Here is a 26,531-nt window from a genome sequence, read left to right on the forward strand (position 1 = left end):
AATATTATTAATATTAATAACAAAATTCAACCATGATTTTACAAAAATACTTTGAAAAATTCTAAAAATAACTATAAGTACATAATTCGAAACTCTTAATATATTAATGTAAAATTAATTTTAAAAATTCAAAAGGTTAACTATAAACACAAAAAGTAAACTTTCAAAAGGTGAGCAATTGACAAGATCTTAAATCTTTGAGAAATCCATCAGGGTATAAATTACACCTTCGAAATTTGTAGGAGTGGATAATTAAGAGGGTTTTCGATATTACTGGGTTTCATCCCAAACATACGTAGTTCAAATGCTAACTACTTTTGTTTTGTTAAATTTTATTTATATGTGTATTTATATAAACATTAAACTACGTGAAAATTGTAAAAAATGACTAATATAGTTACACTAATTAAAGAAGAGTCAAATCCATATAGAGCTCTTATTTATATTCCGCTAAACAAATCTATTTATATTGAATTTCAAACTATCGCTTGATACAATAATTTGAAGTGTTACTAATTGTTTATACAAACATACATTAACTTTGATCGTAAATGCGATAATTTTCAATGAAAATTTGCTTATATGCATATTAACTCATTACAGCAAGATACTAATTAATTTACATCTTTGGCATCATGATACTAATTAATCTATTTTCAACATCTTTTTTTTTTGTAGTTGTCAATGTATGATATTGTGAAACGATCGGGACAATAATCTAGTATATATATATATATATATATATAGGAAGGGTTATTTAAGAACCCACAAATAAAAAAGAACTCAAGAACCATTATGGACCATACATTTTTTCTCTTTCTCTCTCTTCAATTAAATAATAAAATTCACTAAAATCATTCAAAATGTTTATCTCACAAACCGTAAATCGTTAGACGAAATAAAAAGCATGGGTAGTCTTAAAATTTCGTCATCTTTCATTAGAGATCCAATTCGATATATTTTTGATGACTTTTTAATTTTCGTTTTTTTCCTCTTGTACTTGTGTACCTACACATGTGTAGGATCATTGTTTTCACATGTAAATTAAAAAAAATGAACATATGTACACAACAATGAAGGTTAAGGGCGGATTCCGTCAATCCATGGCGGAGCCATGGTGGCCAAGGGCGGAGCCCGTCAGTCCATGGCAGAGCCCGTTAGGTAGATCACCCATCACCGGTCAACTCCTATGACCTATCACCCTCTATGGCCTATCACCCTATGACCTATCACCCTCAATGATCTATCACCCCCGCTAGCTTTGGGTTATGAATATCCTTAAGGGCGAAGCCCGTTCTGAATTATAATTTTTGTTCAACCTACACATGTGTAAGTTATGTGTAAGTACAAAAAAAACCGAAAATTAAAAAGTCGTCAAAAGTATATCGAATTGTATCTCTAATGAAAAAGGACGAAAATTTTAGATTACCCATGCTTTTTGTTTCGTCTAACGATTTACGGTTTGTGAGATAAAGCATTTTGAATGATTTGGGTTGATTTTATTATTTAATTGAAGAGAGAAAAAAATGTGTGGTCAAAAATGTTTCTTGAGTTCTTTTATTTTTATGAGTTCTCAAAATAACTCACCCTTATCTATACTATATTATAAAGCAGATTTCTCCTAGATTTTCAACATTGAACTTGAAATTTTCAATATTGATTTTAAGTACTTCTCCATAATGCCCCTCCTATCTATTCCATATTTATCTAAAATAACTATAATACTCTTTCTCTCTCTTCAAATCTCAACCAATCATATTTTTTCTCTCTCCTCCACAAATCATTTATTCTTCCAATTCATTCAAAATCTGTTATCTCAAAAACCGTACATCGATAAATTATAAAAATTGTATGGGTGTTCTTAAAATTTCATGCTCTTTCATTAAAGATGTCATTCGATATACTTTCGACAAATATTTAAATCCGAGGGCGGAGCCCGTACGGCTAAGGCATTTGACTATCATACTCTATGACATATCAACTCCTATAACCTATCATACTCTATGACATAGGTATCACCTCACCGTCTCACCGCCGTAATGCGCGGATACTTGCTCTCGTATACATAAATATAAAAGTTGTGTATTTAAAATCAAAATTTTAAAATAAATGGGCTTATTTAATGAGCTCAGGCCTGTGGTGATTATCAAAAATAGTCCAACAGTAAGGCGGTGAATAAATAAAAATAGTATAAATTATTAAAAATATATAAATCTTGGTGTAATTAATTGATTACAACTCTGTTCATATCCATTCAGTGTTGGGGTTTTGATATCCGATAAATTCAATCAAATTACAAAAATTGCGGTTGCTGAGTAATTCGGGTCAAGAAATGGGACGGGTATATGTAGTGGAGCTAGAAGGAAGGGCATACAAATGCAAATTTTGCAAAACAAATTTAGCTCTTGCTGAAAATGTTGTTTCCCGGGTAATTTTATATATACTTTAATCTGTTACGGAGTATATTTTTTTTTAGCTTTTATTGTTATACGGTTTGTATGATAATTTGAGGTAGAATGATAGAAATTTGCTTATGATTAATTTAGTGGGCCTTGTGATATTTCATTTCAATCTTGACATGTTATAAACTACTTTGAGGTGAAAGTTTGTTGGTTCCAGAAGGGAACACTTTGCGAATATTTTCATCTTTTTTGTTTATTTATTTTGTTTTTATAATTAATATGAGAGGACATTTTGTGAGAATGGCCGTTGAGTGAGAGTGAACATTTTGTGTAATGGGGCGTCAAGTTCAAGAATTTGCATTCCGTATATTGTAATTGGAGTCGGGCGGGGGTGTAGGTTGGTTAGTGTCGACGGTTATCAAAGTTTTGTTTTGTGGATTGTGTTATGTGTGTGGTGATGTATCATATGCACACATCAAGTCGACAAAATTTAATAGATCCACACGAGACTAGAACCTGCAACCAATATTTAGTAGACCCAGGGGCCAGGGAGAAGTAATTTGGCTCATTCACATCTAGATAATAATGTTTAGAATCCATATTATGCAATAGGATATTGCTTTTGGTACTGGTTGATGAGCCACCTCACATACACCCAGGCTAAAGAGTCTTTTGTAAATTCTTATATCTTTTATAAATGCTTAGAAAAACAGGTGCACATTTGTATGTTTAGAATGCCACAGTTTTAGCTATCGTTTACTTGTACGGATTTGTGTGTGTGTGTGCGCATCTGTTGTCGTAATTATACGTAAGTTGTTGAGTTTATGTGTCCATGTGCTATGTTCCTACCCTCCTTATGTTTATTTATGTTTTTACCCAATTCTTACGCTGTGGTTGGCAACCCTATAATGAACAGAGTGAAAAGTATGGGCATATGGTGACTGTGTTTCAATTTCATTAAATTTGAGTAATAGATACTTCAGTATTTTTTGAGTAGTTAAACCAGAAAAATGTAAGGAGCTAAAGTAACTAAACATTTTGATTAAGAGTAGCTTTCTCCTTTTACAACATGTTAATCTTTTTGAAGTTTTATGTAGTTGTCGAGACTAGAAATAGTGTATCATGCTTTAGTTTTTTTTAATGCAATCAGGGCTTTCATTGCCGAAGAGGAAAGGCTTATCTGTTCAGCAATGTGTAAGTTATTCAAACTTCATTCATACACCATAATGCTTGTTTAGTATTGCTTGGATATATAGTATTAACCTTAAATACAATTTATAGTTCTATGTCAATAACATCAAAAGACCCTATTACTGTAGTTAAAGGTGAAAGACTGAAAGCATAACTACGCAAGCACCCCTTCATAGATATAGATACATTACCCTTTATTCTAATACAAAAATAGTTCATAATGATAAAACAGACTAGTTTGCAGTTTCTCATTCTATTAGCTATAGGCTTGTATATTCTAATCATAAGCACCCTTTCTCTAATTTATACTCTTTTTCTAAAGAATAAGTACCCTGTTAAGTCATAAGTGTTCTTTAGTGGCGGCAAAGGCTGTGCCCATAAAGATGTAGGCAGAGATATGGCATAGCGGATCAGAGAGATGAGAAGACTTCTTTATCTTGTGTTGAAACTTGACACAAAACCATAATCCATTAGATGACTCTATAATCTTCTAATATCTAAGTTGAGGCCAGTTTTGTCTTGCAAAATCAAATTAGAAAGCTTAAGCTGGTTCAACTTAGTGTCCTCATGACGCATCACACCAAAGGGCCTTTTGCAGGCAAAGGTGAGGCCCAAGAGATTGATGTGCTGGCTTTTAACTATACTGCTATACCTCATGAGAGATTGAGGCCCTGGTTTCCTTGCCTTCTGGAATGACATGTCTATTTATATGGAAAGGAAATCTTGTGAAGATCCCTTTGTTCTCTTTCTTTACTGTAAAAGTATCCAAGTATGATTTATCTTCGTTTTATATAACATCAAATAATATATTGAGATCTTTCTTGACTGGCTGCTAAGAAAAATAGTGATAGTGATGTATAGTAATTTACACCTAGAAAATGTGAGGGAAAATTGCACAAAGGTATCCAACTTTATTGACTTTTAAATGTTGGTATCCTACCTTGTTTTTAATTAATAAAAGGTATCCAACTTTCTAAACCTACAAAAGCAATAATCTTTTTTTTTTTTAACATTCTTAACCACGATTTATTTTGAGCTTTTCACACACGGAGGAACCATCTTTTCTTTTTTTCAGCCACCGCTAAGCAGTGTTGTTAAAGGCGAGCGCCTCTTGCGCCTAGGCACAAAAGGCAGGCGAGGCGCACCTCCAGCGCCTGAAACCCTAGGCTCAAGTCGACTATGAAAAAAGGGGTCAACGACGGTAAACTGTGGTGGTCAACGATGGCCAAAATGGTCAAATGGGTCAAGATTCGACCAAATCGGGCTAGATCTAATGTTTTCCGGCCAAAATGAGTGACCATAGTCTTTTAAGAAGATAAAAAGAAGATAGTGAAAATATAAAATGGGGGGAAGGAAAAATTATGTTTTTTTTATATATTTTTATAATTGCTAATAACTTGAAGTTTTTGGTTGAAAAGTATATATTTTTTGAATGATATTTGATTTTATAACTTACATCTGATTTTTTTTACTATTACTTTTCACTATATATAAATATTTTATATTTATTTACTTAGTGCGCTTTTGTTTTTCCGGCCGTGCGCTTTTTTTGCGCCTCTTGCCTTCGCCCTATTTGGGGGTCTTTGCGCTTTGAGGTCGCCTTCGCTTTTGACAACTATGCCGCTAAGACACGACTAGATAAACCATCATGAAGGTGAGATGTGAGTCATACCTCTACCTGAAGGTAGAAAGTCTGCTTCGAGAAAGTACACCTAGCAAATGATGTATGATTTTCTGGTTTTACGATATGTGCAAGGAGCTTATTTATATTTGAAGTAAGGGTTTATCATTATTTCAGCCAAATGATCTACAAACCTTAGTCAGTTATATAATAAAACCTCTTTGTGTTCAATACAAAAATTAATTTACTATACTAATTAGCTCTTGTATTCTTTCTATGAAAATATTTCCATAAAACAATGAGTAATTGAACTCCGTCTTGCCACCTATTTGCAGTGGAGCTGCGAGTAGGCAAATCAGGCTTACAAACAATTAAGAGGAAGATTTATGCACTACCGATAAGACTTTTTCCTTTTGCAAATGATTGGAAGGTGCCACTAACAGTTGTAAAGGGAGAGTTGTATTTGCAGCTTCTGTGTATTAGGAAGACATTTGTACAATTTTCAGGGGTCATAATTTTGATAGATTTGCAACATTATCTTCTTTTTGTAAGACAGTTTGTCACCTTGTTCTATCGAGGTAACCATTCGAGTCACTACAGTGCTAGTATTTTGTTATTTAGGGTGAACTTCACAGCTGGACCTGTTGAGGAAAGGATGATGCTTTCAGGATTGCATACAGTTACTGATATATATTGCGTATGCTGCGGGCAAATTGTTGGCTGGAAATATGTAAGCTCCCCCTACCCCTCTCACTGATCAGTTTCTCTATACTTTTGTTGAATTTGTGCAAAGACTACTTATTGCTTATGTATTGTATGTTGAATATTGACTCTGAGATTAAAATGTTAGTAGAGCTTTAAAAATTTATGGGTTTTATTTGGCATGATATTCTTAAAAACAGGAGACGGCACATGAACAATCACAGAAATATAAAGAAGGCAAATTTGTTCTTGAAAGGTATGTGCTACACTGGAGCTCAGTGGTTTTTGGCTTTTAGTTTATTCAATTGTTCATTTTCTATCAACATATGTGTTGAACAGAGGAAGGATCATCGACGGGCTTGATTCAGAGTTTTACATTGATACCCGTCCGAGTTCAAGTGATGCAGAAGAAGCCTAATATTACTGTCATTACTATTAGTTTGTTGTAAATGTAAAGAATAAATGGTGTTGTACAATGTTTTTGTATGTTGGAATAGAAGATTAATGTGAGAAATAAGTTATGTTGTAGGATGTTCTTGAATATGATAGCAGATCATGCAATATTAATGTGATGTATTCTTTCACTCTCGGGTGTAGCAAGAAGTACAATGAGAAATAAGTTATGTTGTAGGATGTTCTTGAATATGATAGCAGATCATGCAATATTAATGTGATGTATTCTTTCACTCTCGGGTGTAGCAAGAAGTACAATCAAAGAAGTAAATTAGTTCGGAATTAAACATGTTAATCAGACAAATGTACTTCGGAATCAAACAAATGTTTATTTTACTCGGAAGGCACATAAAGGTTGAAGTACATACTTAAGGCTTGTTCGGCGTATTGGTGGTGCAAGATTTTAGGTTGAGATGCTTACAGTCATGATAAACAAGTTCGAAGAACCTGATTAGACGTTTTATCTAAGGCTACATGGCTTCAAAACTATGGCTGGATATGCTTACCGAAGAATTTCTAGTCTTATTCTTCCGACACCAACGTCTACCTTTGATCCTTCATCACTATTAAATTTGTTATCCTCGACTATTTACGTATGCACTCACCCTTGAAATTTGTAGCTGGAAGTAATGAGAACTAGTTGACTTATCTTCAGGGACGGAGACAAAAATTTTTTTGTGAGGGGGCAAATTTAAAAGTCTTTTATTATATTTATTAGAGTTATCTTTGGGTGGAAAAGTTAACTCTCACCGGAGAATTAAAAAAAATGGACCCTTAAAATAATTTCGTCTGACTGTCAGTTATGAGAACATCTATCTTTAACTTGAACATTGGTCTTTGCAATTTTAGGGCATGTGATAACGGAGTAGTTACGTTATATTAAACAACATAAATAAGTACATCAAAATCAATAATTTACAATTTAGCCTCTACATAAATTTTGACCTGACTATTATAATTACTATTATATAATAACTTGAAAAATAAAATAACATTTTCACATACAACTATACTATTTATCAATATATGATACAATTACCCAAACAAATAAAACACTTTCTTTAACTTCGTTAAAAATCAAAATAACTGGAGATTTTTACTTTACCAATAGAAGATTTTATGTCAAAACTAATGCTTCTAACATAAGTAACATACTTTCAAGGAAGAGGCTTATGGCAACGATAATGACATTTGTATGTATAATGTATTTTCTCTTTATTATTATTATTTAAAAACAAAACTACAAATATATCTCAAAAAAATTACATTGTACCAAAATTGGAATTGGGGCAGTTGCCCACACTGCCCCATTGTAGAACCGTCCCTGCTATCTTAGAAAAAAGAGGTTCATCATGAATGACAAATAGTTTTATACGAGTATATTTTTTCTCATGCTATGCAAGTATATTATATGACAAAAGGAGCATCCGAACATCCAATCTAGGGAACCAAGGTTTCATTATGCAACTTGGTTGATTTTCGAGATGTCGACATTCAAAAGAATCCAAAGTTGTATTTAAAGTAAGTAGAAAGCCGATTGATTTTGAAATTATTTCGATGAAGGTGGTTCATTTTGTTGGATCAACGTCAGGCAAGACTATTAGATGAGTTTGGTTTACCCCTTACGTGATGAGCCTACAGACTTAAAAACCAATCTTCTTCTTTCAAAAGTAATATCAAAGTTGCATATCGTTAAATAGTATAGGGACTATTTTATTAAATGGAAATTAATACTCCGTAGTCGGTACATAGTTGTAAACTACTTAATAGAAAGAAACATTCTAATGGAATAAATAAAATATATTTGTTGCTAATTCCATTCCTTAAAAAAACGGTTTCTTTATTATTATTTTTTTTTTTCCCGTTTCATTCTTACATTGAAAGAGATTTCCAGATTTGCCATCCATATATAACATAGTTACATAATACACTTTGGGCTATTTTTGTCATTGGCATAACAATATCATTTCATTCACAATCTATTCAAATATACCAACAACATGCATTAGACTAAACGGAGTGGGGCGTATCTCCCCCACTTTTCACCCTTTTTCTTGCCATCAACACCATCCCTCTTGTCATTTACGTACCCAAACACCTCCAGGCAGAATATTTCTCTTGCCCAAAAACTTCTTTGACCAAGCCTTATTTTCCGGTCCCCACCCCTCCAACGCCCCTTTCCCGCCCCCTACACCATTCCCCCCTTTTCCTACCAAAATCTTCTTGCTACATGGCGGATATCCCCCCTCTCCATCTTGCCCCACTCCTTTTAGCCTTAATAGTTTATTACATTTCAATATGACTACCAAACATAACAATGGGAGTTATCATGTTCATTTCATTACTTTGTCTATTTCGTTCAATTTTTATTCTAAGCAAGCCACCAAACTTTAAACACGCCAATATATTAAATGAGCGAGTATTAATGAGTTTAAACATTAAAAGTTATGGATTCAATATTGGTTATGAACAAAATGCTTCACGGATTAAAAATAAAAGCTTCTTTGAAAATATTCGAAATTTTTTTAGAAAAAGATGTGTATATAAAACAACAATGATATTCAACCCAAACATATCGTTAAAAAATATACTATGAGTTATATGTGTTTAATATAGTTTGAAATCTTGAAAATATTATTTGTTTTATAAATACGAGAGTAAGTACTCGTGTGTTGCGGCGGTGAGATGGTGGGGTGATAGGTCATAAAGTGTGATAGCTAAATACCTTAACCGTACGGGTTCCGTCCTCAAATTTAAAAATTCATCGAAAATATATCGAATGACATCTCTAATGAAAGAGCATGAAATTTTAAGAACACCCATATAATTTTTATAATTTATCGATGAACGGTTTGTGAGCTAAAAGATTTTGAATGAATTGGAAAAAATAAATGATTTATGGAGGAGTGAGAAAAAATTTGATTGGTTGAGATTTGAGGAGTGAGAAAGGATGTTGGGAAATATAGACTTGATAAAAGGAACATCTTGAGAAAGTAAATGTTGAAACTTAAAATGTTGATTTTTGTTTTATAATATTGTATAGATAACTCTTATTATTATATTGTTACAATATCTACTTAATAAATTGATTCTTTAGAATCAAATTCTTACATTTATCAAAATAATATTATTTAACATGTATTTTTATGTGTACTTATACACTTAAAAAATATCAATAACTAAATTCTCATATTTTAAATCAATAATATCAAATTAAATTTCTATGTTTTTTATTTAATTATATTTTGGCTAATAATAATATGTTAACTTATTTTCTGATTTATTTTAATAAACACAAAATTAGTAAATAAATACAAATTTATACAAAACCATAAAGAGACGAAAAATATATATATATAGTCAAATACGTACTTTTATTTGTATTTTGTACAGGTAAATAATTGTTTTATATTTTTATTTTTAGTTTGAAGAAAATAAAAAGAATCGTATATATATTGGTAGATACACTTTTTCTCCGGTCCTCTTCCTTTTAACCCCAAATCCAATCGGGTGATTTTGTTTGGTGGCTTTTCTAAACAGTTTCATTCGTATTTGACAAAACCAAATTACTCATAGCATCCTATATCTATATCTATCTTGTTTCTTGTTTTTTTGTTTTGTTTTAATTACAGGTGGTAAATTTTACGAACCTTCAATGGGGCGCAGTGGTGGTTCTTTATCCAAAAGAAAACATTCAAAGAAAAAAAGTCTCAAGATTTCCACTGAGGTTTGTCTAGCAAAGGTTTTTAATTTCTTGTTTGATATTGTTAAATTAAATTGTTATCATGGTTATAGTTAATTTAATGTTTTTTATTATAATTCTTGACTGATTTTTGAATTGTTACTCAATGTTAGTGTGAGATATTGATTAATTTAGGATCAATTTTTGACTATCTACATACCAAATCCCCATATCATTGTTGTAATGTGAAAAAGATTAAAACTTTAGTTGAAATATCGCCCGAGGAGCAAAATCGGTAAACTTTTAGTCTTTTTATAATGAAATTTTAGTTGAACAACCATCACCGAGGTAGCCTAGTGGCCAGAAGGCGTTATGTTCTTACAATAGTCAATAGGTCTCTTGGTTCGGAGCTCACTAGGTAATATCTTGGATGCTAGGGAAACGTTTAGAAATGGCCTCAGGAATAACCTAGTTAGGCCGTATACATCTGCGTTAGAATAGTTGAAAGATGACATCTTTATTGTTAGTATTGAATTGAAATAGTATAATTTGCACTTAGAAAATTGTTTTCCTCTTAAAGATGCTTATGATGGTTGACAATGTACTTAGGTTGGTCGTAAAAAGAAAAGTAGAGGAACTAAATCGAAGAAGCTTCGTCGTCATGACGATTCTTTTTCTTCATATTCGGATGATGAATCATCTAGTTCATCAATGTTTTCATCTTCGGGTTCTGAGGGAGAGTATGATAAAAGTAAGAGTAAAAGATCTCGTTCTCGTGTACGGAGTGAAGTAAAGGGTGGTAAGAAACGGTCTAGACGAAGGTCTTTGAGTGAAGATAGTAGTAGTGATTCTTCTCCTGTGAAGAAAAGAAAAAGGCTTACGAGAAAGAAAAGTAAAAAGATTAAGAAGAAGAGGAAATTGAGAAGAGATGCTTATATTAGTTCTGTAAGTAGTGATTCTGAAAGTTGCTCAACTTGTAAAGATGATGGAGATAGTACTAGTGATGAAGAGGGATCACATAGGAGATCAAGGGGTAGGTCTCGAGAAAAGAAGGGTCATAGAGGTTCAATCAAGGGTAAAACAGGAAATAGGAAGAATAGAAGTAGGACTAGGAGTTCTTCACTGGGCAATAGTTATGATGATGAAATCATTGAGAATGTGACGGTGGAAAACAACTCGAGAAGATTAAAATCGGTTATTACTGTTGCAAATCTAGAAAATGAAGAGGGGGATAATATGAGAAAGGATGAGTTTAAAGAAGAGATTGTGTATGATTATGATGATTATCCATCTAGTAAAAGCAATGATAGTAATGAATTAGTTGATCGCTCTAATGTTTCACCTGAGAAAGGAAGGACACTTACAAGTGTGATTGGTGAGAACACTGCTTCTAGTCTTAATGATAGTAAGGAAAAAGAGAAAAATTCTTCAGTTAATGTTGAATCAGAAGTTGATAATATGGAGGCAATATTGAGACAGAAAGCTTTAGAAAACCTAAGTAGATTTCGTGGGATTAAACCCAAAACAGTAGTACTTCCTGTTGAAGATAAACAAAAAAGTGTTCAGACTGGTGTTAAGCAGTCGACAAGTGCAAGTCTTGACCTTGGTAAAAGTCAAAGGATATTGCCTGCTCCTGATCAGGAGCAAAACATGACACCTGTGTCACCACCAGTAATTCAGAGGAGTAGGTTTACATGGAGGAGAGATCCCTCTATAACCACAGGGAAAGAGGAAAAGGTTGCAACTGGCAGTGAGTCAAACCCTATTGGATCATTGCCTGCTGCACCGAAATTACAGAGTGTAAATTTATCTTCCACTAGCAGAGTTCTAAAACAGATTGTGAATGAGGAAAAGGCTGCAACATACAGTCAATCACACTCTAGTGGGTCACTTTCATCTTCATCGAAGTTACAGAATGCAGATTTATCTTACAATAAAAAAGTAGAACATAAGATTGTGAATGAGGAAAAGGCTGCAACTTACAGTCGATCGCACTCTAGTGGATCACTGCGAGCTGCACCTAAATTAGAGAGTGCAGGTTTATCTTCTAAAAAATTAGAAAGTAACATTGTGAACGAGGAAAAGGCTACAACTTACAGTCGATCACATTCTAGCGGATCACTGCCAGCTGCACCAAGGTTACAGTCTGTAGGTTTATCTTCAACCACCCGAGAAGACAATAAGATCGTGAACGAGTCATCAAAAACTATAGCTGATACTAATAACAGTAGTGGGGGTACAGGAACTAATGTTGACCAAAAGTCAACTACTGCTCTTGAAAAACCCTCTTCTGCTTCTTCTACCAAAGAGGGGACGTCAAAGGAGCAGCAAAATGAAACCAACGACAACTCACAGTTTGAGAAGAAGACAATGTCTGTGATGAGGGGTGGTGAAATGGTGCAGGTAAGTATTAATTGCTTGGTCTACTTATAGTTTAAAGACACTATTGTTGAAAATAAAATAAGCTTTTTGACACTTTGTGGCTTTGTGCAATCATTCTGGTAAATTTTAGGCATAAAAAATTTTCAGCAGCAAATATTCACCATGCATGTTGTAGAATATTACTGTTATATAGTACAAACTACTTTGGGTAGGATTTGACTGCCTGATAAGAAATCTGTATACTTGTTGCTGTTTATCTACTTCTCCATTTGATGTAATGATTTGATTAGTCAAGTTTGTTTGATGTTTGATATCAGGTAAGCTACAAGGTTTACATCCCAACCAGAGCTCCTGCATTGGCTAGGAGGAAGCTAAAGCGGTGACTTCATTTTTTTTTCTGTTATGGGTACTATAAGCCACATGACACATATCCTGGTGCTCCATATTCCTGCTAAACACATGCAACATGCGAGAGCTAAAGCTTGAAGTCATACTTGAATAATGCATAAGAGCATTCTGCCGTTCAAAAAAAATAATAATGCATAAGAGCACCCCGCGTATGGTCATCAAGCAAGGGTTTATATTTTTGTTATTTTTTGTTATACAAACTTCATACAAGAGTTCTCTTTCTTTTGTTATGTTAATTACACGAACACATGTTTATCTTAATAACTATTTTCTCTAGCACCCGTGTTGAATTTACTTGCACACATATATACCTTGAAGCTATAATGACAAGATTACAGATCCTTAAAAAGGATCATGCCTATGGACTGGTTGGGTAATTTATGAATTGGTTCTACGTGGTCCCACTAATGCTAATTGTGGTTACACTAGTAAATGAAATCTCAGTGCGGCGACGTCCTTCCGAGGCACCTTTGGTGCTGCATCATTAATTTTATCAGATAAGTCATACAGGTTACAGCTGTAATTACCTCTCATCTAATTGTGCGCCACGATTCGTCCTTTTGATCTGAAGCACAACAGCAGCTGCTTCATGACGATTGATAAAGCATCACTTGTGTTATCTCAACAGTTATATTAAACATGTCATTGCCAGGGACCTTGTCGCATAAAGCTCTACTTTTGTGGAAGCCAGATTGTAACATTCATATCTTTAGCCGGTTTGCATCCTTTTATGACCTGGTTGGGTGTTTTCTAAGATTACTATGTATAGCATTTCGATCATAGTTTCTCGGATGTTTAGTGCACTATGCTTGTGCTTTACAAGCTAATATTTTTGTATCTGTGCATGTGCCTTCCACAGAAGCTTTAGTTGCATGCATGTCATGCCATAACAAGCAAATATCATAATACATAAAACATGAAACTGTAAATAATACTAATCCGTTAATATCTTTTTGCACTTATTGATGAGACATAAAATGAAATTATGGTTAGCATGGCACAAAAAGCACAATCCCTAGTCTCATCACGGAAGTATAAATTACGACCAGCTTCAGATTTATCATACAGTTGTAATAAGGCCACCAAAAATTTCCTCATTGTTCCATAATTAATTTCTGATAGTCATACAGAAGCATGTACAGAAGGCTTCAGGAATAGCCTTCTTCCTATACAGAACTTCTTAGCCAAAGATTAGCCTGATAAAAGACTACACTCCTTTAGCTACCCATCTTCCTCTTGGTGCCATTTATGCAAGCCCAATCACCCATTTCAGACACAGTTATGCCTTCCAAAAGATCCGAGTAACGATCTACAACAGTTGGTACCTAAGATAACTCAACAGTTATATGCATCTTTCGCTAATATAATAATTATATAACAATCTTCAACCCCTTAAAAGTTACCTGTTCCAAGATGATACCAGAGAGACCAACTACAGCACCAGGTTTAGCATAAGAAACAATATGATCAGCCAAATCTAGCAACGGGTTTAAAAGAATGTTAGCAATAACGACGTCATACTCCTCTCTTTTGGCAACAATTTCCAAGTCATTAAAATCCTGCTCTTCTACATTATCACTCTTCATAGCCCAGTGCCATTGGCCCGTTGACATAGGATTAATGTTACATGGAACAATCTGCAATTCCAATTTCTCGGGTCCTATGTTGTTCAAAGCAGCGTTATGACGTGCAGCTGATATGGCTTGAGGATCTATATCGAAGCCAACCGACGAAGCTGCACCAAACTGTACCTCACAGTCAGATTTGCAAACCCATATCTAAAACAAGCAATTAAAAGAGTACCTTTAGTGCTGCAATTGCAAGAATCCCTGAACCTGTGCCATAATCCAAAACCTTTTCGCCGCCTTTGATCAAACTATGTAATAACAACATACATAACTTTGTAGTAGGATGGTCTCCAGTTCCAAAAGCTAGCCCAGGGTTTAAACTTATAATTGCTCCTTGAATGTCCTGTTGATTTCCCAATTACAATTTAAAAAGAAATTCTAATACAAAGAGGAAAACCAAGAAACCGAAGGCAACTCTGTAGACCATTATTCATGGCTTGCATACAAGGTAACTAAGTTGCCTCGAATTTTCAATCTGGGTAACACGGTCTTTCCAGACTCATAAAAAGGTATAACACTATCAATTAAAATGACTAACTTTCATCAGTTCATGCTATTTTGGTCGTCGGGTGTTCCCCGTAATGGTCCTTTCCACATTTGCCTCAAAATTTCTAGTTACCTGCATCGAGTTACCCTTTACCCAGAGTAGAATAAATTGACAGTTTGTATTTATAGGTGAGACAAAACTATATTACTCTGAATAAAATATGGAAGTTAGTTACGAGTGTAAGCAATTAGCTATCAGTTGACATAACTTTCTACTCACTAAAGAAGCTCTTATTGACCAATTGAATAGTGCTTGTTATAGTCCTATTAGGAAAGAATGTACTCGTATATATTAGTACCGTAGGAGTTATCCACTCGGGAACAATCCAAAGTCCTTCCATGACTTCAATGGGATGAAAAGATTCCTGCAACACAAATTATTAAGTTTATACCAAACCAAATGAGTGAAAAGACCGTTACATATATGATTATGATAATCAGCAGTATTCTGTTATAAAAAAATGCTAGAAAGCAATGTAACCCGAGCATTATCAATCCAATCAGACTGGTAACCCGTTGTAACTTTAAAAACAGGTGTTTCCTTCAAGCCTATGGAGTCAGCTGCCAATGCAATACTTTGATGCACATCATGAGATACAGCAAATATCGAACCAATCGACACCTGCAAAGTGAAACATAATCAAAAGACAACTAGTTAGCATTCCTACCGAGTACCACATTATTACAATTTTGGAAATGATTTATCATACGGTTATAGTTTATCTACCTCATCATTAGAATTGCAGCTGTCTGGTTCAACCATGCTTGTTGAAACAGCACCAAAACATAAAAGTGCTTCTGAAAACGTATCCTGATAAAACAAGATTATAACTTGCAGTCATTAAAATGAGCAATAATCAATTGGGCATTTGAACCTTAAAGTTTCAAACTTTATACCAAAGCATTGATGATTTATTTAAGTCAAACCTTGCTGCAGATTCTATTACATTGATAGCGGTTATAATGCAGATTCTATTACACAGGTACATATGGCTAAAAACTAATTGTGTTCCATATAAGATTACTCACCTGACTTCAATATACACACGAATTTCCCTTAGAATAAACTAATACACACCTAATAGCCAAACACTTCAAACAATGTTTTGGCCTAAAAAAGCACAGTAAGTTTTATGTACTTGAAATACACACTCTGAAACACGCTTTTAACATTGTCATTAAAACATTACTCCGTGTCCCGTTTGAGTAATTTTGCACACACACACACAAATCTGCTCTCAAAGATGATACTCCGTAAAATTTAGTATATAGAAATGTTAAAGTAACCCAGTTACAAACTGACCCAAACGGCACACAAAATCGCATACTTCACATTGACTAAAAAGACACAATGAAAAAATACATTAGAGAAAGTACCAAAACATATTTAAGCATATCTTAAAGTAAAAAAGATTGAAACTTTAAGTCACCCATTTACAAAAGAAATGAACTTTATTATCTATAAGGATTTTCGCTAACCGTTGTCCTTAAGGCTATGTTTAATATGCAAAAAATATGTTTAGACATCACGATTGATAATTATTTAATTATATCTAAGGGACAGTTATTCAGCTTATGCACAAAATATTGATTAGAAAAATCCAAAATATAGGACTTACTGCAAAATCTTGATGACATTGTATGTCAACAGATAAATATGAACCAGTTTTTGAAGTTTCAGTTGCAGCAGAAGAAGCTGTACAGAATGTGGAACTGACTGACCTTAAATTAAGGAAATCTTTTAAATTTCTTAATGGGTTATGTTTAGTGGATCCAAGTAACTTGAAAGTTGATCCATGGGTCAGAATTGGAGGGGTATGAATTGATGAAAAGGATGTGCACACCAACTGTTTGAAGAAATGACCACGAAAAGAAGATAGTAGTGTCGACATGTTTTTGGTTTGATATTTTTGAAATGGCGGGGGTGTTTAGGATTGGCTTTTACTTTAAGGTTTTACTGGACTAGTGTACGTACATGAAACGTTAAGTAATAATGTGTTTGTTTGTAACAAAAAAAAAGGTTAAGTAATTATGTTGAAAAGTAATTATGTTAAAGTGAAAAAGATAAATAACTGAACTCTATGTCTCTATATCCACCAGCGATGATAATGTTATATCATTATTAGAAAAATATTCAATAATTTTATTTTAATTATATATAATACATAGATAAGTAACGTAAACTACGTTATTAGTGGCAAAGTCACATTAGACGCAGTCACGCAGAGTGAGCCACGACCCACTCGGATATACTATTGACATCAATATCGATATTGATCTTATATAGGGATTCATTATTCATACCAATTTTTTTCATTAGATACACCAGACCAAAATAAGCAAAGTCAAATACTATACGCTAGTAATTATGATGTATCTTTTCTTTTCTATTTTATTTGTAAATAAAATATTATATAAGTAATGATTATTTAATCATGATTACATTTCTTCTTCTTTTTTTTTTCTTTTTCCTTTAAGTTTTTTTAAATCTACTTTAATTACTAATCTCTAATTAAAAACATACACAAATTCAAAAATACAAAAACTTTAAAAATTGGATTACGAAATTGTTTTCATTCTGTCTAGGTTACAGGTAGGTTGTAGTCATGTAGTCGTTTAGCTATTGTAATGTTGCAATTAGCCAGTTATATGCCTACGGTTTATAAATAAAATGATGAAGTTTCACTATCATTCAACTACTGTTCAGGTTAAAAATAGAATATAATTCGGCCTGCTAACTCATTCCTAGAATCCTAGATCAACTGTGTTAAGTTCAATAAGACAGTTGTTTGAAGTTAATGTGAAATGATGTTTATGCCATTAAGTTCTTCAAAGTATTTGAGGATAAAAAAATCAGATAACAGATCATAATGTGTAATATAACTTAACATTAAATCATATATGGATGACTAAAGTATGCAAGTGTTTATACATAAAATAAATTACTAATTAATTGTTGCACATTGTACAACATAATATGTACATTATGTCAATTTTGTATTCTATATGAAAAGTTGAGTTGACAATGGTTCAAACAAGATCAATTTAAATGGAACACACAATGCCACAATTTGAGCAAAAATTTCAAATTGGCAATTTTATGGTAGCATAATGGCAAATCCATAATTCCAATGTGATATTGTACAACCGAAGCAGAATGTTTACAACCCGCAAAAACTTGGGATGTAAGCTCCACTCAGGCAAAAGTACTGTGAAAACAATTTACAGATTACTCAAAAAGGTATGTACATTTGAATAAATTAATCGCTAACAAACTTAAAATGCACGACGAAAGTCATTGTGTCAATCTGCAAAATTCAAGATCTCTCAAGCTGTATTGACATCTTGTGAAGTCAGTCCTTGCCATCTGAGCCAAAGAAAAGATAAAGATTACAATTCTTGCATGCCCAAGAGTTGAGAGCAATTTTTTAATTATGAAAGTTGTCACTTGACATACCTTGAAAGCAAGAACCTCGCAAGTGGGCTTAAGTTGGCATTAGACTGAGACTCTTTACTCTGTTGCTTCTTTTTGCTATCAGCTTCTGGATTCACATTCTCTGGTTGTTCGTTTACATTTTTATCCTTGGAAAATCCACGAGTCGCCACATCTTGAAGATTTTTCAGTGATGGTTCTTTTGAACTGAAAAAAGAGTCCCAGAAGCAAAATACAGAAGATATTATAACTTTCTACATTTCATGAGAGCAACAGGATATACAAGACAATTTACCTTGCTAGTCGGTGAAGCATTCTTGTAACAAGAAATTCACAAGAACCTGGCTTTGTATACTCCATATCCATTAAAGAGTTTATAATCGAATTTACAACAGGAGCTTCTAGATCTTCAGAAATTTCCTACATTATATGCAAAACAAATCACTTGGACTCATATCAACCTATAAATTTTGAGATTAAGAGCCACAGATAATGAATGCAATAATAGAGTGTTTACCTCTTTTAATGAAGGGATTATCAGCGTAGACAGTGTGGCAGATTCTGATGTGGCGGACATTCTAAGTTTCTCTTCTTCATCACTACTTGTTTGGCGAGGCTTTGCAAATGATTTTATTGCATCTTGAAAATCTCTGAAGGGATTACAATATTTAAGCACCGATAACAATATTAAAATACACACAATTATTATAAAAGCAACATATTCACAAATTCCATCACTAATACACAAACTCTGCATGTTTTATGCCCCTCAAATTTACCCTTACAATGCTAATGAGAATAAATCTTACCTCGAAGAATCCGAATTAGCTGTTGACTTTTCTGATCTACTTTCTTGGACATCTTTGTTGGCCTTGGCTAAACTGGACCTATCCCTCGTATTTCCTTTCCTCATTCCTCCTTGAATTGCTGCTTTCGCCTGATAACAACCAATTTCAAGGATGCATATGATATTACATGTATGACGATCAATAAAATTAGATAGAGAATAATATATGATATCAACCAATTTCAAGTAGCTAGGTGGGGAAGTAAAATTGAATTTTTAAGCAGACTCCCCATTCATTAGATAGAGAACAATATATGAAAGACAAGCCAATGGGGTTGGTGGCCCATTGGTAAGGTTTTTGACCTTGGGAGGATACACCTGGGTTCGAGTCCCACTTCTCACATTTGTGAGGGTGGATTAATAGGGGTTTTTCGAGAGTCCTAGTTTCCAGGCATACGTGTAATTTAGGAGTAAGATTAGAATAGAATGCCGTTCAAAAAATATATGAAAGACAAACAACCTCTGCAAGATTTATTGCACTATCTTCAAACGAGGCGGTGGAAGCTCGTTCTTGACTCCCCAATCTAGACTTTGGAGTTCGAGGTGAATCTGAACCATCATGTTGTCCTCGGTATACAATGGTTCCACTGGTGGAAGCATCCTCAAGTGAAGAAGATATGCTGCTACTCGACTGTAGAGCCCCAAAACAGTTACATCTCCATGAAATGCATTAAATATGAACTAAAGTAGTTAGTAAGCCTACCATGGCACTATGATCACCAGTAAACAAGAAATTTTCAGCTCTCTGAGGTCTCACAGCAACAGTTCCAGTGCCAACTGGAGATATATCTTCCTGTAAAGATGGGTTGAAATGACATTAGCTGGAGAAACAGGCAAAAAGTTAGAGGGTTGGGAAGATATGGAAAGAGATAGAGACTCACCTCATCCCTGTAATATTCTTCTTTTTCTTCACGTAAAGACTCTTGTGTATCAATATAAACTTCTGATGAGAGATGGTTAACAGTTGCTTGATTTGTAGAAATGTCTAACTTGTTTTTCATTTGAGGTGGTCTAACAGAGCTTCTAATTGTCCCAGTACTCGTTGACCCCCCTAAGCTGAAATCCCAGCCAGCATTTCTGAAAATTTAAGGTAAGACAGTAAGTACAAAATAGTCAACATTTTTTGGTATAAAACTTCAATAAATGTATTGCTGGTTACAACCCACCTGGCTTGAACAGTCTCTTCAGCTCTTGAAACCTTCATAGTATCAGACCCTTCTTGTAGAACTTTTGTACCGTCTGGCGAACCAATGTCATCTTTTAGTTGGAATTTTGGCCGTTCTCTGTTCAAACAAAACTGTTTTCTCAATTTCCTACAAGCTAAAGTTTTCATACAATTCCTAAACTGTAGATTGATATGGAGGACTATCTTGACATCTTGTAATTTATCTACCATCAGTTATGTATTTCAAGATAGATAGAATACCTGATTCTATCCAGGAGTTTTGGAGTCTTCCTGGCATTCCTAATAAAACGGTGCTTCAGAAGTTCCTTTGCACTTGGTCTCTGAAATTGTGGAAAAAAAGATGAATGGCATAAGCAACACATGTTGACATAATCAGATAAAAACGAATTATGTATTAAGCTAATACACGTAAGAATGGAAATTATTGGAGAAAAAAGGTACATACTTCAGCAGGCACTTTCTTTAAACACAACGAAACAAATTCTTTCATAGGACGAGAAAAGTGTTCATCCAACTGCCAGAAATAACAATAAGAAAATTTTAAATCATTAATAAACGAATTACATGACGTAAATATGAAATGGATCTTTTATTTGAGGACCTGAGGTGGACTTTCTCTAGGTATAATGAAAAGAACTCTCATAGGGTGAAGATCAGCTAGTGGAGGTTCTCCTTTGGCCATTTCAATGGCAGTTATTCCTAATGACCATATATCTGCCTGTCGACAAAAAAAAAAAAGAAACTTAAACGTACTTACTAACAATTTAATAACACGGGAAGCCAGCGAAGTCTTCAACGAGAGTGTAAAGTAGCAATGGACCTTCTCATTGTATCCCTCTGTATTTTGAATCACTTCTGGAGCCATCCAAAATGGCGTCCCTACAAATGTCTACTATTGACAAATATATTAGAAACTCCACCTTAGTCAACCTTTCATAATCATGCGATAGAAAAGAGAACAAGGAAATGCACATGAACCCGATAATACCTTTCTTCTAGAAATTGTTCTGGTGAGTTGTGCGGACACGCCAAAGTCAGCAACCTGTCAAAAAAAAAGCAAGAGTAGGAAAAGGACCTGAGTGGTAGCACAACAGCCCATATGGAGTATATGCGTTATTCATTATTATAATCACAATCTTCAATATTATATTTATATTTATGGCAATAAACATCAAATGTACGGATGATAATAAAAAAGCACCTTTACATCACCACTTTCGGTCAACAAAATGTTTGCAGCTGTCAAAATGTGAGGCAAATGTTGTCATAATGCCAGCATGTATAAAGAAGCTAATGTTTATTAAGAAAAAAAAAAAAGTAAAATCTACTGAGTCATAGGAGTAGTAAGAACCTTTTATATCTCTATGGATTTTTCCTTCATTGTGAAGATATTCAATAGCAAGAAGCAGGTCACGTAAAATGCAAGCTATGGACATTTCATCCAACGGTTGATTTGGTTGAATCTGACAGATACAGATGTTTTTCAGCAACAGAAATAAATATTTAAAATGAGCTTTAATGTTCTCGATGATCATATATTCCGCACAGCACAGGAACTTTATTGAGCAATTATTCCAGTAAACGACGGACAGAAAAAATAATATGTGCGCTTGTGTGTATGTATCTGATAAAAATGAGAAAAAAAAATTGTAATGTGAAACCTACTAGGTCAGCAACAGATCCGCCAGCCATGTATTCCATTATTATCCATAGCTTAGATTGGTGAAGATAGGACCCATAGTATTCTGTTATATACTGAGATCGACATTGTTGCAAAACTGAGATTTCCTGTAAGAATTATTATTGATCAAGTTATTAATAATTTCACAAATTCAATAGAAGTAAGCTAACACAATTAAGGACATCAACATACCTTCTGGATGTCCTCAATTTCATCCTCTCTACAAAACGTAGAAAAGAGAACTTAAACACAATTACACGAGAACAAGAAATAAAATTTAAAGACCCAGCTAATATGCTGAATCACCACATATTACGAAAAACTCAGCGGTGAACAGGTAAAAGAAAAAAAATTTCTTCCATTAATGGCACGATCAAGTGGATATCAATATAGAAAAGATCATCGTAAAATAACTCACGCTTCTTCTAAATCAATAACTTTAAGAGCAACCTCTTTGTTGTTCTCTTTGTCAAACCTGTTTCGAATAAAAAGTCAAAGATGTCAAGTTAATAAAAAGAATGAACCTGTGATAAACTGATAGGACATATACTGGAATCCACATATTAAAAGATAAGAATCAAGATTTCTATTGAGTCAAGGATTCGCAATAAGGTTTCAAACTTTCTATAGAACACATATCAGCTCTGGTATTCATTTCCTTCTGTTAAAGTTGCTTATTTGACAATCTTTTTGTTTATGTTTCAAGCCTTCAAGCAATGATTTTTCAAGTTTAACCACAAAGCAATCTAATTCAAACTATCGAAACGAATATGAACGCTGATGATATCTTCCATATGTTTATAGCAGTATTTAACTATTAATCTATTATGCAACTTTTCAGTATCCGGATAAGATTCCTTGTAAATCTTCAAGAGAATAGGCATAACTTTCTACGCAAGCGCAATATATCACATATATAACACAAACTAACTTATGATGCATTAAATTCATTTTCTTTCATAAAAATGTTTGTAAGATGCTCAATGGGATCAAAACGTCTACTTTAACAAAATTACTTGCCCATATATCAAAAGGTGAAGAAAAATTGACTAAAAGGGTGTATAACCACTATAATGTCTGCTTCTCAAGTGCCACAGACAAGGCATGCGTCTACAGAATAAGGCTTTTTTAAACAAAAAGGTTCCCAAGTAGAGAAAGCTCATCTAGAAAATGTAATGCTGTAATAAGACACTAATGATAGCTTTCACTAAAAACATAATATGCCAATAAAAATTGAAATAGGCCTACTTTCGAAGGGAAGAGTCTCACCCAATGACATCAATTGACCTTGATCGAATACCAAATTAAGCATAAGCCTGCTAATTCCCCTAAACATACTTAGATATAGAATCCAGTAACTAAAAAGATGATGTAAATGCCATTTTAGCCAAGAGTATAACATGACACCCTGATATGAATCCTCACATGGTCGTTACAAAACACTCGATAGTCGATATATGTGATTACATTAGAATTGTTAAATTGGTAGTGTCTTTATATCAGTGTATTCTGATTTCAAATATACCTTAAAGAAATATACAATGAATGGATCTTATTCCTTGTGAGACGTGAACTCTCGAAAAACTAATTGCAAATATTATTTATATATAAAGCTAATTAATAGTTAGGTCTCAGTAACTCTTTTTTAAAGAGATACAATCACTTGATCTAAAGTAATCAAAGTATGGATCAAATTCCATGTTGAGTAGATCAAATTTTAGTAAATACGCCACAAATGAGGGTTTTACATAAATAATCTCAACTTTCTAATTATCAGGAGGATAGTTGTTTCCCAATTAACAAAGGGCATAAAGATAGTGAACCTAGATATACAGATTTCTCTAACACAACATATTTTCTGTAAACTGAAACCAAAGGTTGAAACAAAGAAGGGAAGATTCAAGCATGCACAGAGGGAGTCTAACAACTGGGAAGTAGCAATAGTTATAGGAACACATCCTTTTCGTTTCTATAAACAACTATATATACATATAAGATTTGTCTAAACTATGAAATTTACTTATAATGATTAGTGTTAATCCAGATAGTTTCTAGCTCCATTCACAAATATACCTCAATGTAGATTGCACCACAGTATTAAGAAAGTATCTGTAATATTAATCAAGTCTAGACCACCCCTTTAGGGATGCTCTCGATTAGTTATAAAAAAGTATCTCTCCAAAATCAAACCAACTAAATGGACCCGCTGCTACCCCTAAGAACATTTGAACAATGTTAATCGCAGACAATGTACACGAACCCCCCCCCCCCCCCCCCCGCGCGTTCCCATGAGGGACGTTAAATCACTTAACACCGAATAAAGAGACATGAAATGAGATTTGACTCTGCTTTTAAGTTGCATGCCTCCCACCATTAGGCTAAAAAACCATACTACTAGCACCACCTGTTACTGTATAATGAGTACTAGCGCAAGATTGTATCATATCATGGTTGCATACTAAATTTGATAAAATGCAAAATATATATATACTCGTATAATTCAAGTCAACACACTAAAAACATGTTAGAGAACACAAATACATGTAATCATAACAAGCAACCACACAGAAACTTAAGTAATAAAAATAACCAATTTCAAGCAATTACCCTTTATAAACATCTCCAAATGACCCTCTTCCAATGAGTTCAAGATTACTAAACCGCGATCCAGTCGCCTCCACTAATGCCGCAGCATCTTCCATCTTCACTCAAAGATTAATCGACCCTTTATGCACACAAAAAAATAAAATAAAAAATCAATACTTCAATTACATTCCTCAATTTCCACTTAAATAGCAACAACCTCTCTGAATTTCATGTCAATTCGTTGCAACTTTCATTTAAAAAAACAAAATTTTATAAAAAAAATAGTCCATAATTCACATACCCAGAAGCTAAAATCAAACAACAGAGCAATAAAGTTTGAAACTTTAAACAATGGGGATGATAATGAGGCATGATTATATAAAGTTAAAGATAATAAAATGACATTTGAACTATAAAATATAAAAAACTTGAAAAACAATGTTTATACAAAATGAAAGTGAAAGTAAAGAAAGCAAGTACCTTGATTACTTGGGGTTTCTTCTTTATGCAGAATTAAATAAGGGTTTGTGAAATTTCATTCAAAAGGTGTGTTTTTAATTCTAAAAAAAATATAGAAAAGAAAATAAATTGTCTTTTTAATTCCTGAAATTAATTGGAAAAAATTATTTTATTATTTGTATTTTGTGTACAAAAGGCTGTCTGTGCACCCTAAGCTAAAACCCCTGTATAGAGAAATTATACAGAGCAAGAGAGTAGTGGAAATATTTGTTTAAAAATTAAAATAAAATAAAAAAATATTTTTGGAATAAATGTATACTTAGGTACAAGTAGTAGAAAAGTGTTGGGTGATAATTAATTGACGTCAGCGAGACGTAAAAAAATAAAAAATAGATTATTAGTTTTAAAGAGTAAAAGGCCTGGGCCTGGTCTTGGGTATGGATTTTATAAAGTGGAATGGTTTTGGGCTTATACACTTGTATATATGTTGGGCTTTATGCTAATATATGCTCCGTTTATTAAAAGGGGAAGGGAATATGAGGCTGTTAGGCACTTAAGTTGGGTGAAAAACCCCTCACATACCTTTTTTTAAATCATAAAAATTATGGGGGGCAAAGCATTTATTTAAAATATTAAAATATTGGTATGTGAGGGGTTTTCACCCAAGTTGAATGCATAACAGCCCCATACTCACTTTTCTCTTATTAAAAACACATAGTTCATAGTTTCATACTCACGGTTCTAGTTTGTATCTAAGCAGCCATGTCGTTTTAGTTGAATAATAACTACCCCGATTTGCAACAAAGACATGTATAATAGAAAAGTCTCTCAAGTTGTTGCGTAAGTTAAAAATAATCTCTCAACTTGCGAAATTTGAAATTATATATAGGAAATATTAAAATTTTACTGTAGCTTACCAAAATTTAAATATATGGAACTGTTTGGCAAAATTTATTGTAAAAGGTTGATGGATTCTTTGAGACACCAAATCCTGCATATTGGTCAGCTTTAATATGTTGCAAAAGGTTAAATTCTGATAATTGGTCATCAGCTTGCAAGAAATTTGCATATTGCAGCATCATGATGCGATATTAATTTATTGATTATTTTGAGGATATCTAATAAATTAATGATTACAACGTGACATCGATTTAGATTTTTGGCTAGCTAAAACTAATTACATAAAATCCAAACAAAATACGTCCTGAAATGCGGGATATGTGAAAGGCAATAAATTAAGGGACATCATACGTACAGCGGCTGTACGTATGATAGGTACAGCCAAGTTGAAAATCAAGGGACATTTTTGATACATATATAAATT

At 33.5% G+C, this 26,531-nt stretch overlaps 4 protein-coding genes across 6 annotated transcripts; 2 read left to right on the plus strand and 2 right to left on the minus strand.

The window, feature by feature from the left end:
- The first annotated feature begins 2,141 nt into the window (after positions 1 to 2,141).
- Positions 2,142 to 6,549, plus strand: LOC122590608 (protein yippee-like At5g53940). 2 transcript variants are annotated; one of them, XM_043762795.1, is made up of 6 exons: positions 2,142 to 2,428; positions 3,553 to 3,596; positions 4,192 to 4,197; positions 5,836 to 5,944; positions 6,117 to 6,172; positions 6,256 to 6,549. In XM_043762795.1, the coding sequence occupies exons 1-6, from the start codon at positions 2,333 to 2,335 to the stop codon at positions 6,332 to 6,334; spliced, it is 390 nt and encodes a 129-aa protein (XP_043618730.1). In that variant the 5' UTR covers positions 2,142 to 2,332; the 3' UTR covers positions 6,335 to 6,549. The 2 variants fall into 2 exon arrangements, with proteins under 2 accessions (XP_043618730.1, XP_043618731.1); XM_043762796.1 differs by lacking the exon at positions 4,192 to 4,197 and having other exon boundaries at positions 2,145 to 2,428.
- Positions 6,550 to 9,847: 3,298 nt separating this feature from the next.
- On the plus strand, positions 9,848 to 13,117 carry LOC122590607 (E3 ubiquitin-protein ligase RBBP6). Its single transcript, XM_043762794.1, has 3 exons — positions 9,848 to 10,096; positions 10,661 to 12,454; positions 12,751 to 13,117. Exons 1-3 carry the CDS (start codon positions 10,025 to 10,027, stop codon positions 12,814 to 12,816), a joined length of 1,932 nt encoding a protein of 643 aa, XP_043618729.1. The 5' UTR covers positions 9,848 to 10,024; the 3' UTR covers positions 12,817 to 13,117.
- Positions 13,118 to 13,770: 653 nt separating this feature from the next.
- On the minus strand, positions 13,771 to 16,931 carry LOC122593117 (ribosomal protein L11 methyltransferase). Of its 2 annotated transcripts, none has more exons than XM_043765474.1 (7): positions 16,635 to 16,931; positions 15,748 to 15,826; positions 15,497 to 15,639; positions 15,315 to 15,380; positions 14,645 to 14,812; positions 14,245 to 14,586; positions 13,771 to 14,166 (listed from the first exon to the last, which is right to left on the minus strand). In XM_043765474.1, the coding sequence occupies exons 1-7, from the start codon at positions 16,905 to 16,907 to the stop codon at positions 14,059 to 14,061; spliced, it is 1,179 nt and encodes a 392-aa protein (XP_043621409.1). In that variant the 5' UTR covers positions 16,908 to 16,931; the 3' UTR covers positions 13,771 to 14,058. The 2 variants fall into 2 exon arrangements, with proteins under 2 accessions (XP_043621409.1, XP_043621408.1); XM_043765473.1 differs by having other exon boundaries at positions 15,497 to 15,637; positions 15,743 to 15,826; positions 16,635 to 16,930.
- Positions 16,932 to 18,034: 1,103 nt separating this feature from the next.
- Positions 18,035 to 25,391, minus strand: LOC122592762 (serine/threonine-protein kinase 24-like). Its single transcript, XM_043765060.1, has 21 exons — positions 25,229 to 25,391; positions 24,770 to 24,887; positions 22,581 to 22,637; positions 22,355 to 22,382; positions 22,147 to 22,269; positions 21,833 to 21,944; positions 21,683 to 21,720; positions 21,470 to 21,523; positions 21,302 to 21,370; positions 21,083 to 21,199; positions 20,927 to 20,995; positions 20,722 to 20,801; positions 20,462 to 20,578; positions 20,177 to 20,372; positions 19,999 to 20,088; positions 19,756 to 19,926; positions 19,258 to 19,385; positions 18,966 to 19,098; positions 18,744 to 18,868; positions 18,473 to 18,655; positions 18,035 to 18,382 (listed from the first exon to the last, which is right to left on the minus strand). The coding sequence occupies exons 2-21, from the start codon at positions 24,862 to 24,864 to the stop codon at positions 18,343 to 18,345; spliced, it is 2,025 nt and encodes a 674-aa protein (XP_043620995.1). The 5' UTR covers positions 24,865 to 24,887; positions 25,229 to 25,391; the 3' UTR covers positions 18,035 to 18,342.
- Positions 25,392 to 26,531: the final 1,140 nt, after the last annotated feature.

This window comes from Erigeron canadensis, chromosome 3, assembly GCF_010389155.1.
Source record: "Erigeron canadensis isolate Cc75 chromosome 3, C_canadensis_v1, whole genome shotgun sequence".
NCBI classification, from domain to species: Eukaryota; Viridiplantae; Streptophyta; class Magnoliopsida; order Asterales; family Asteraceae; genus Erigeron; species Erigeron canadensis.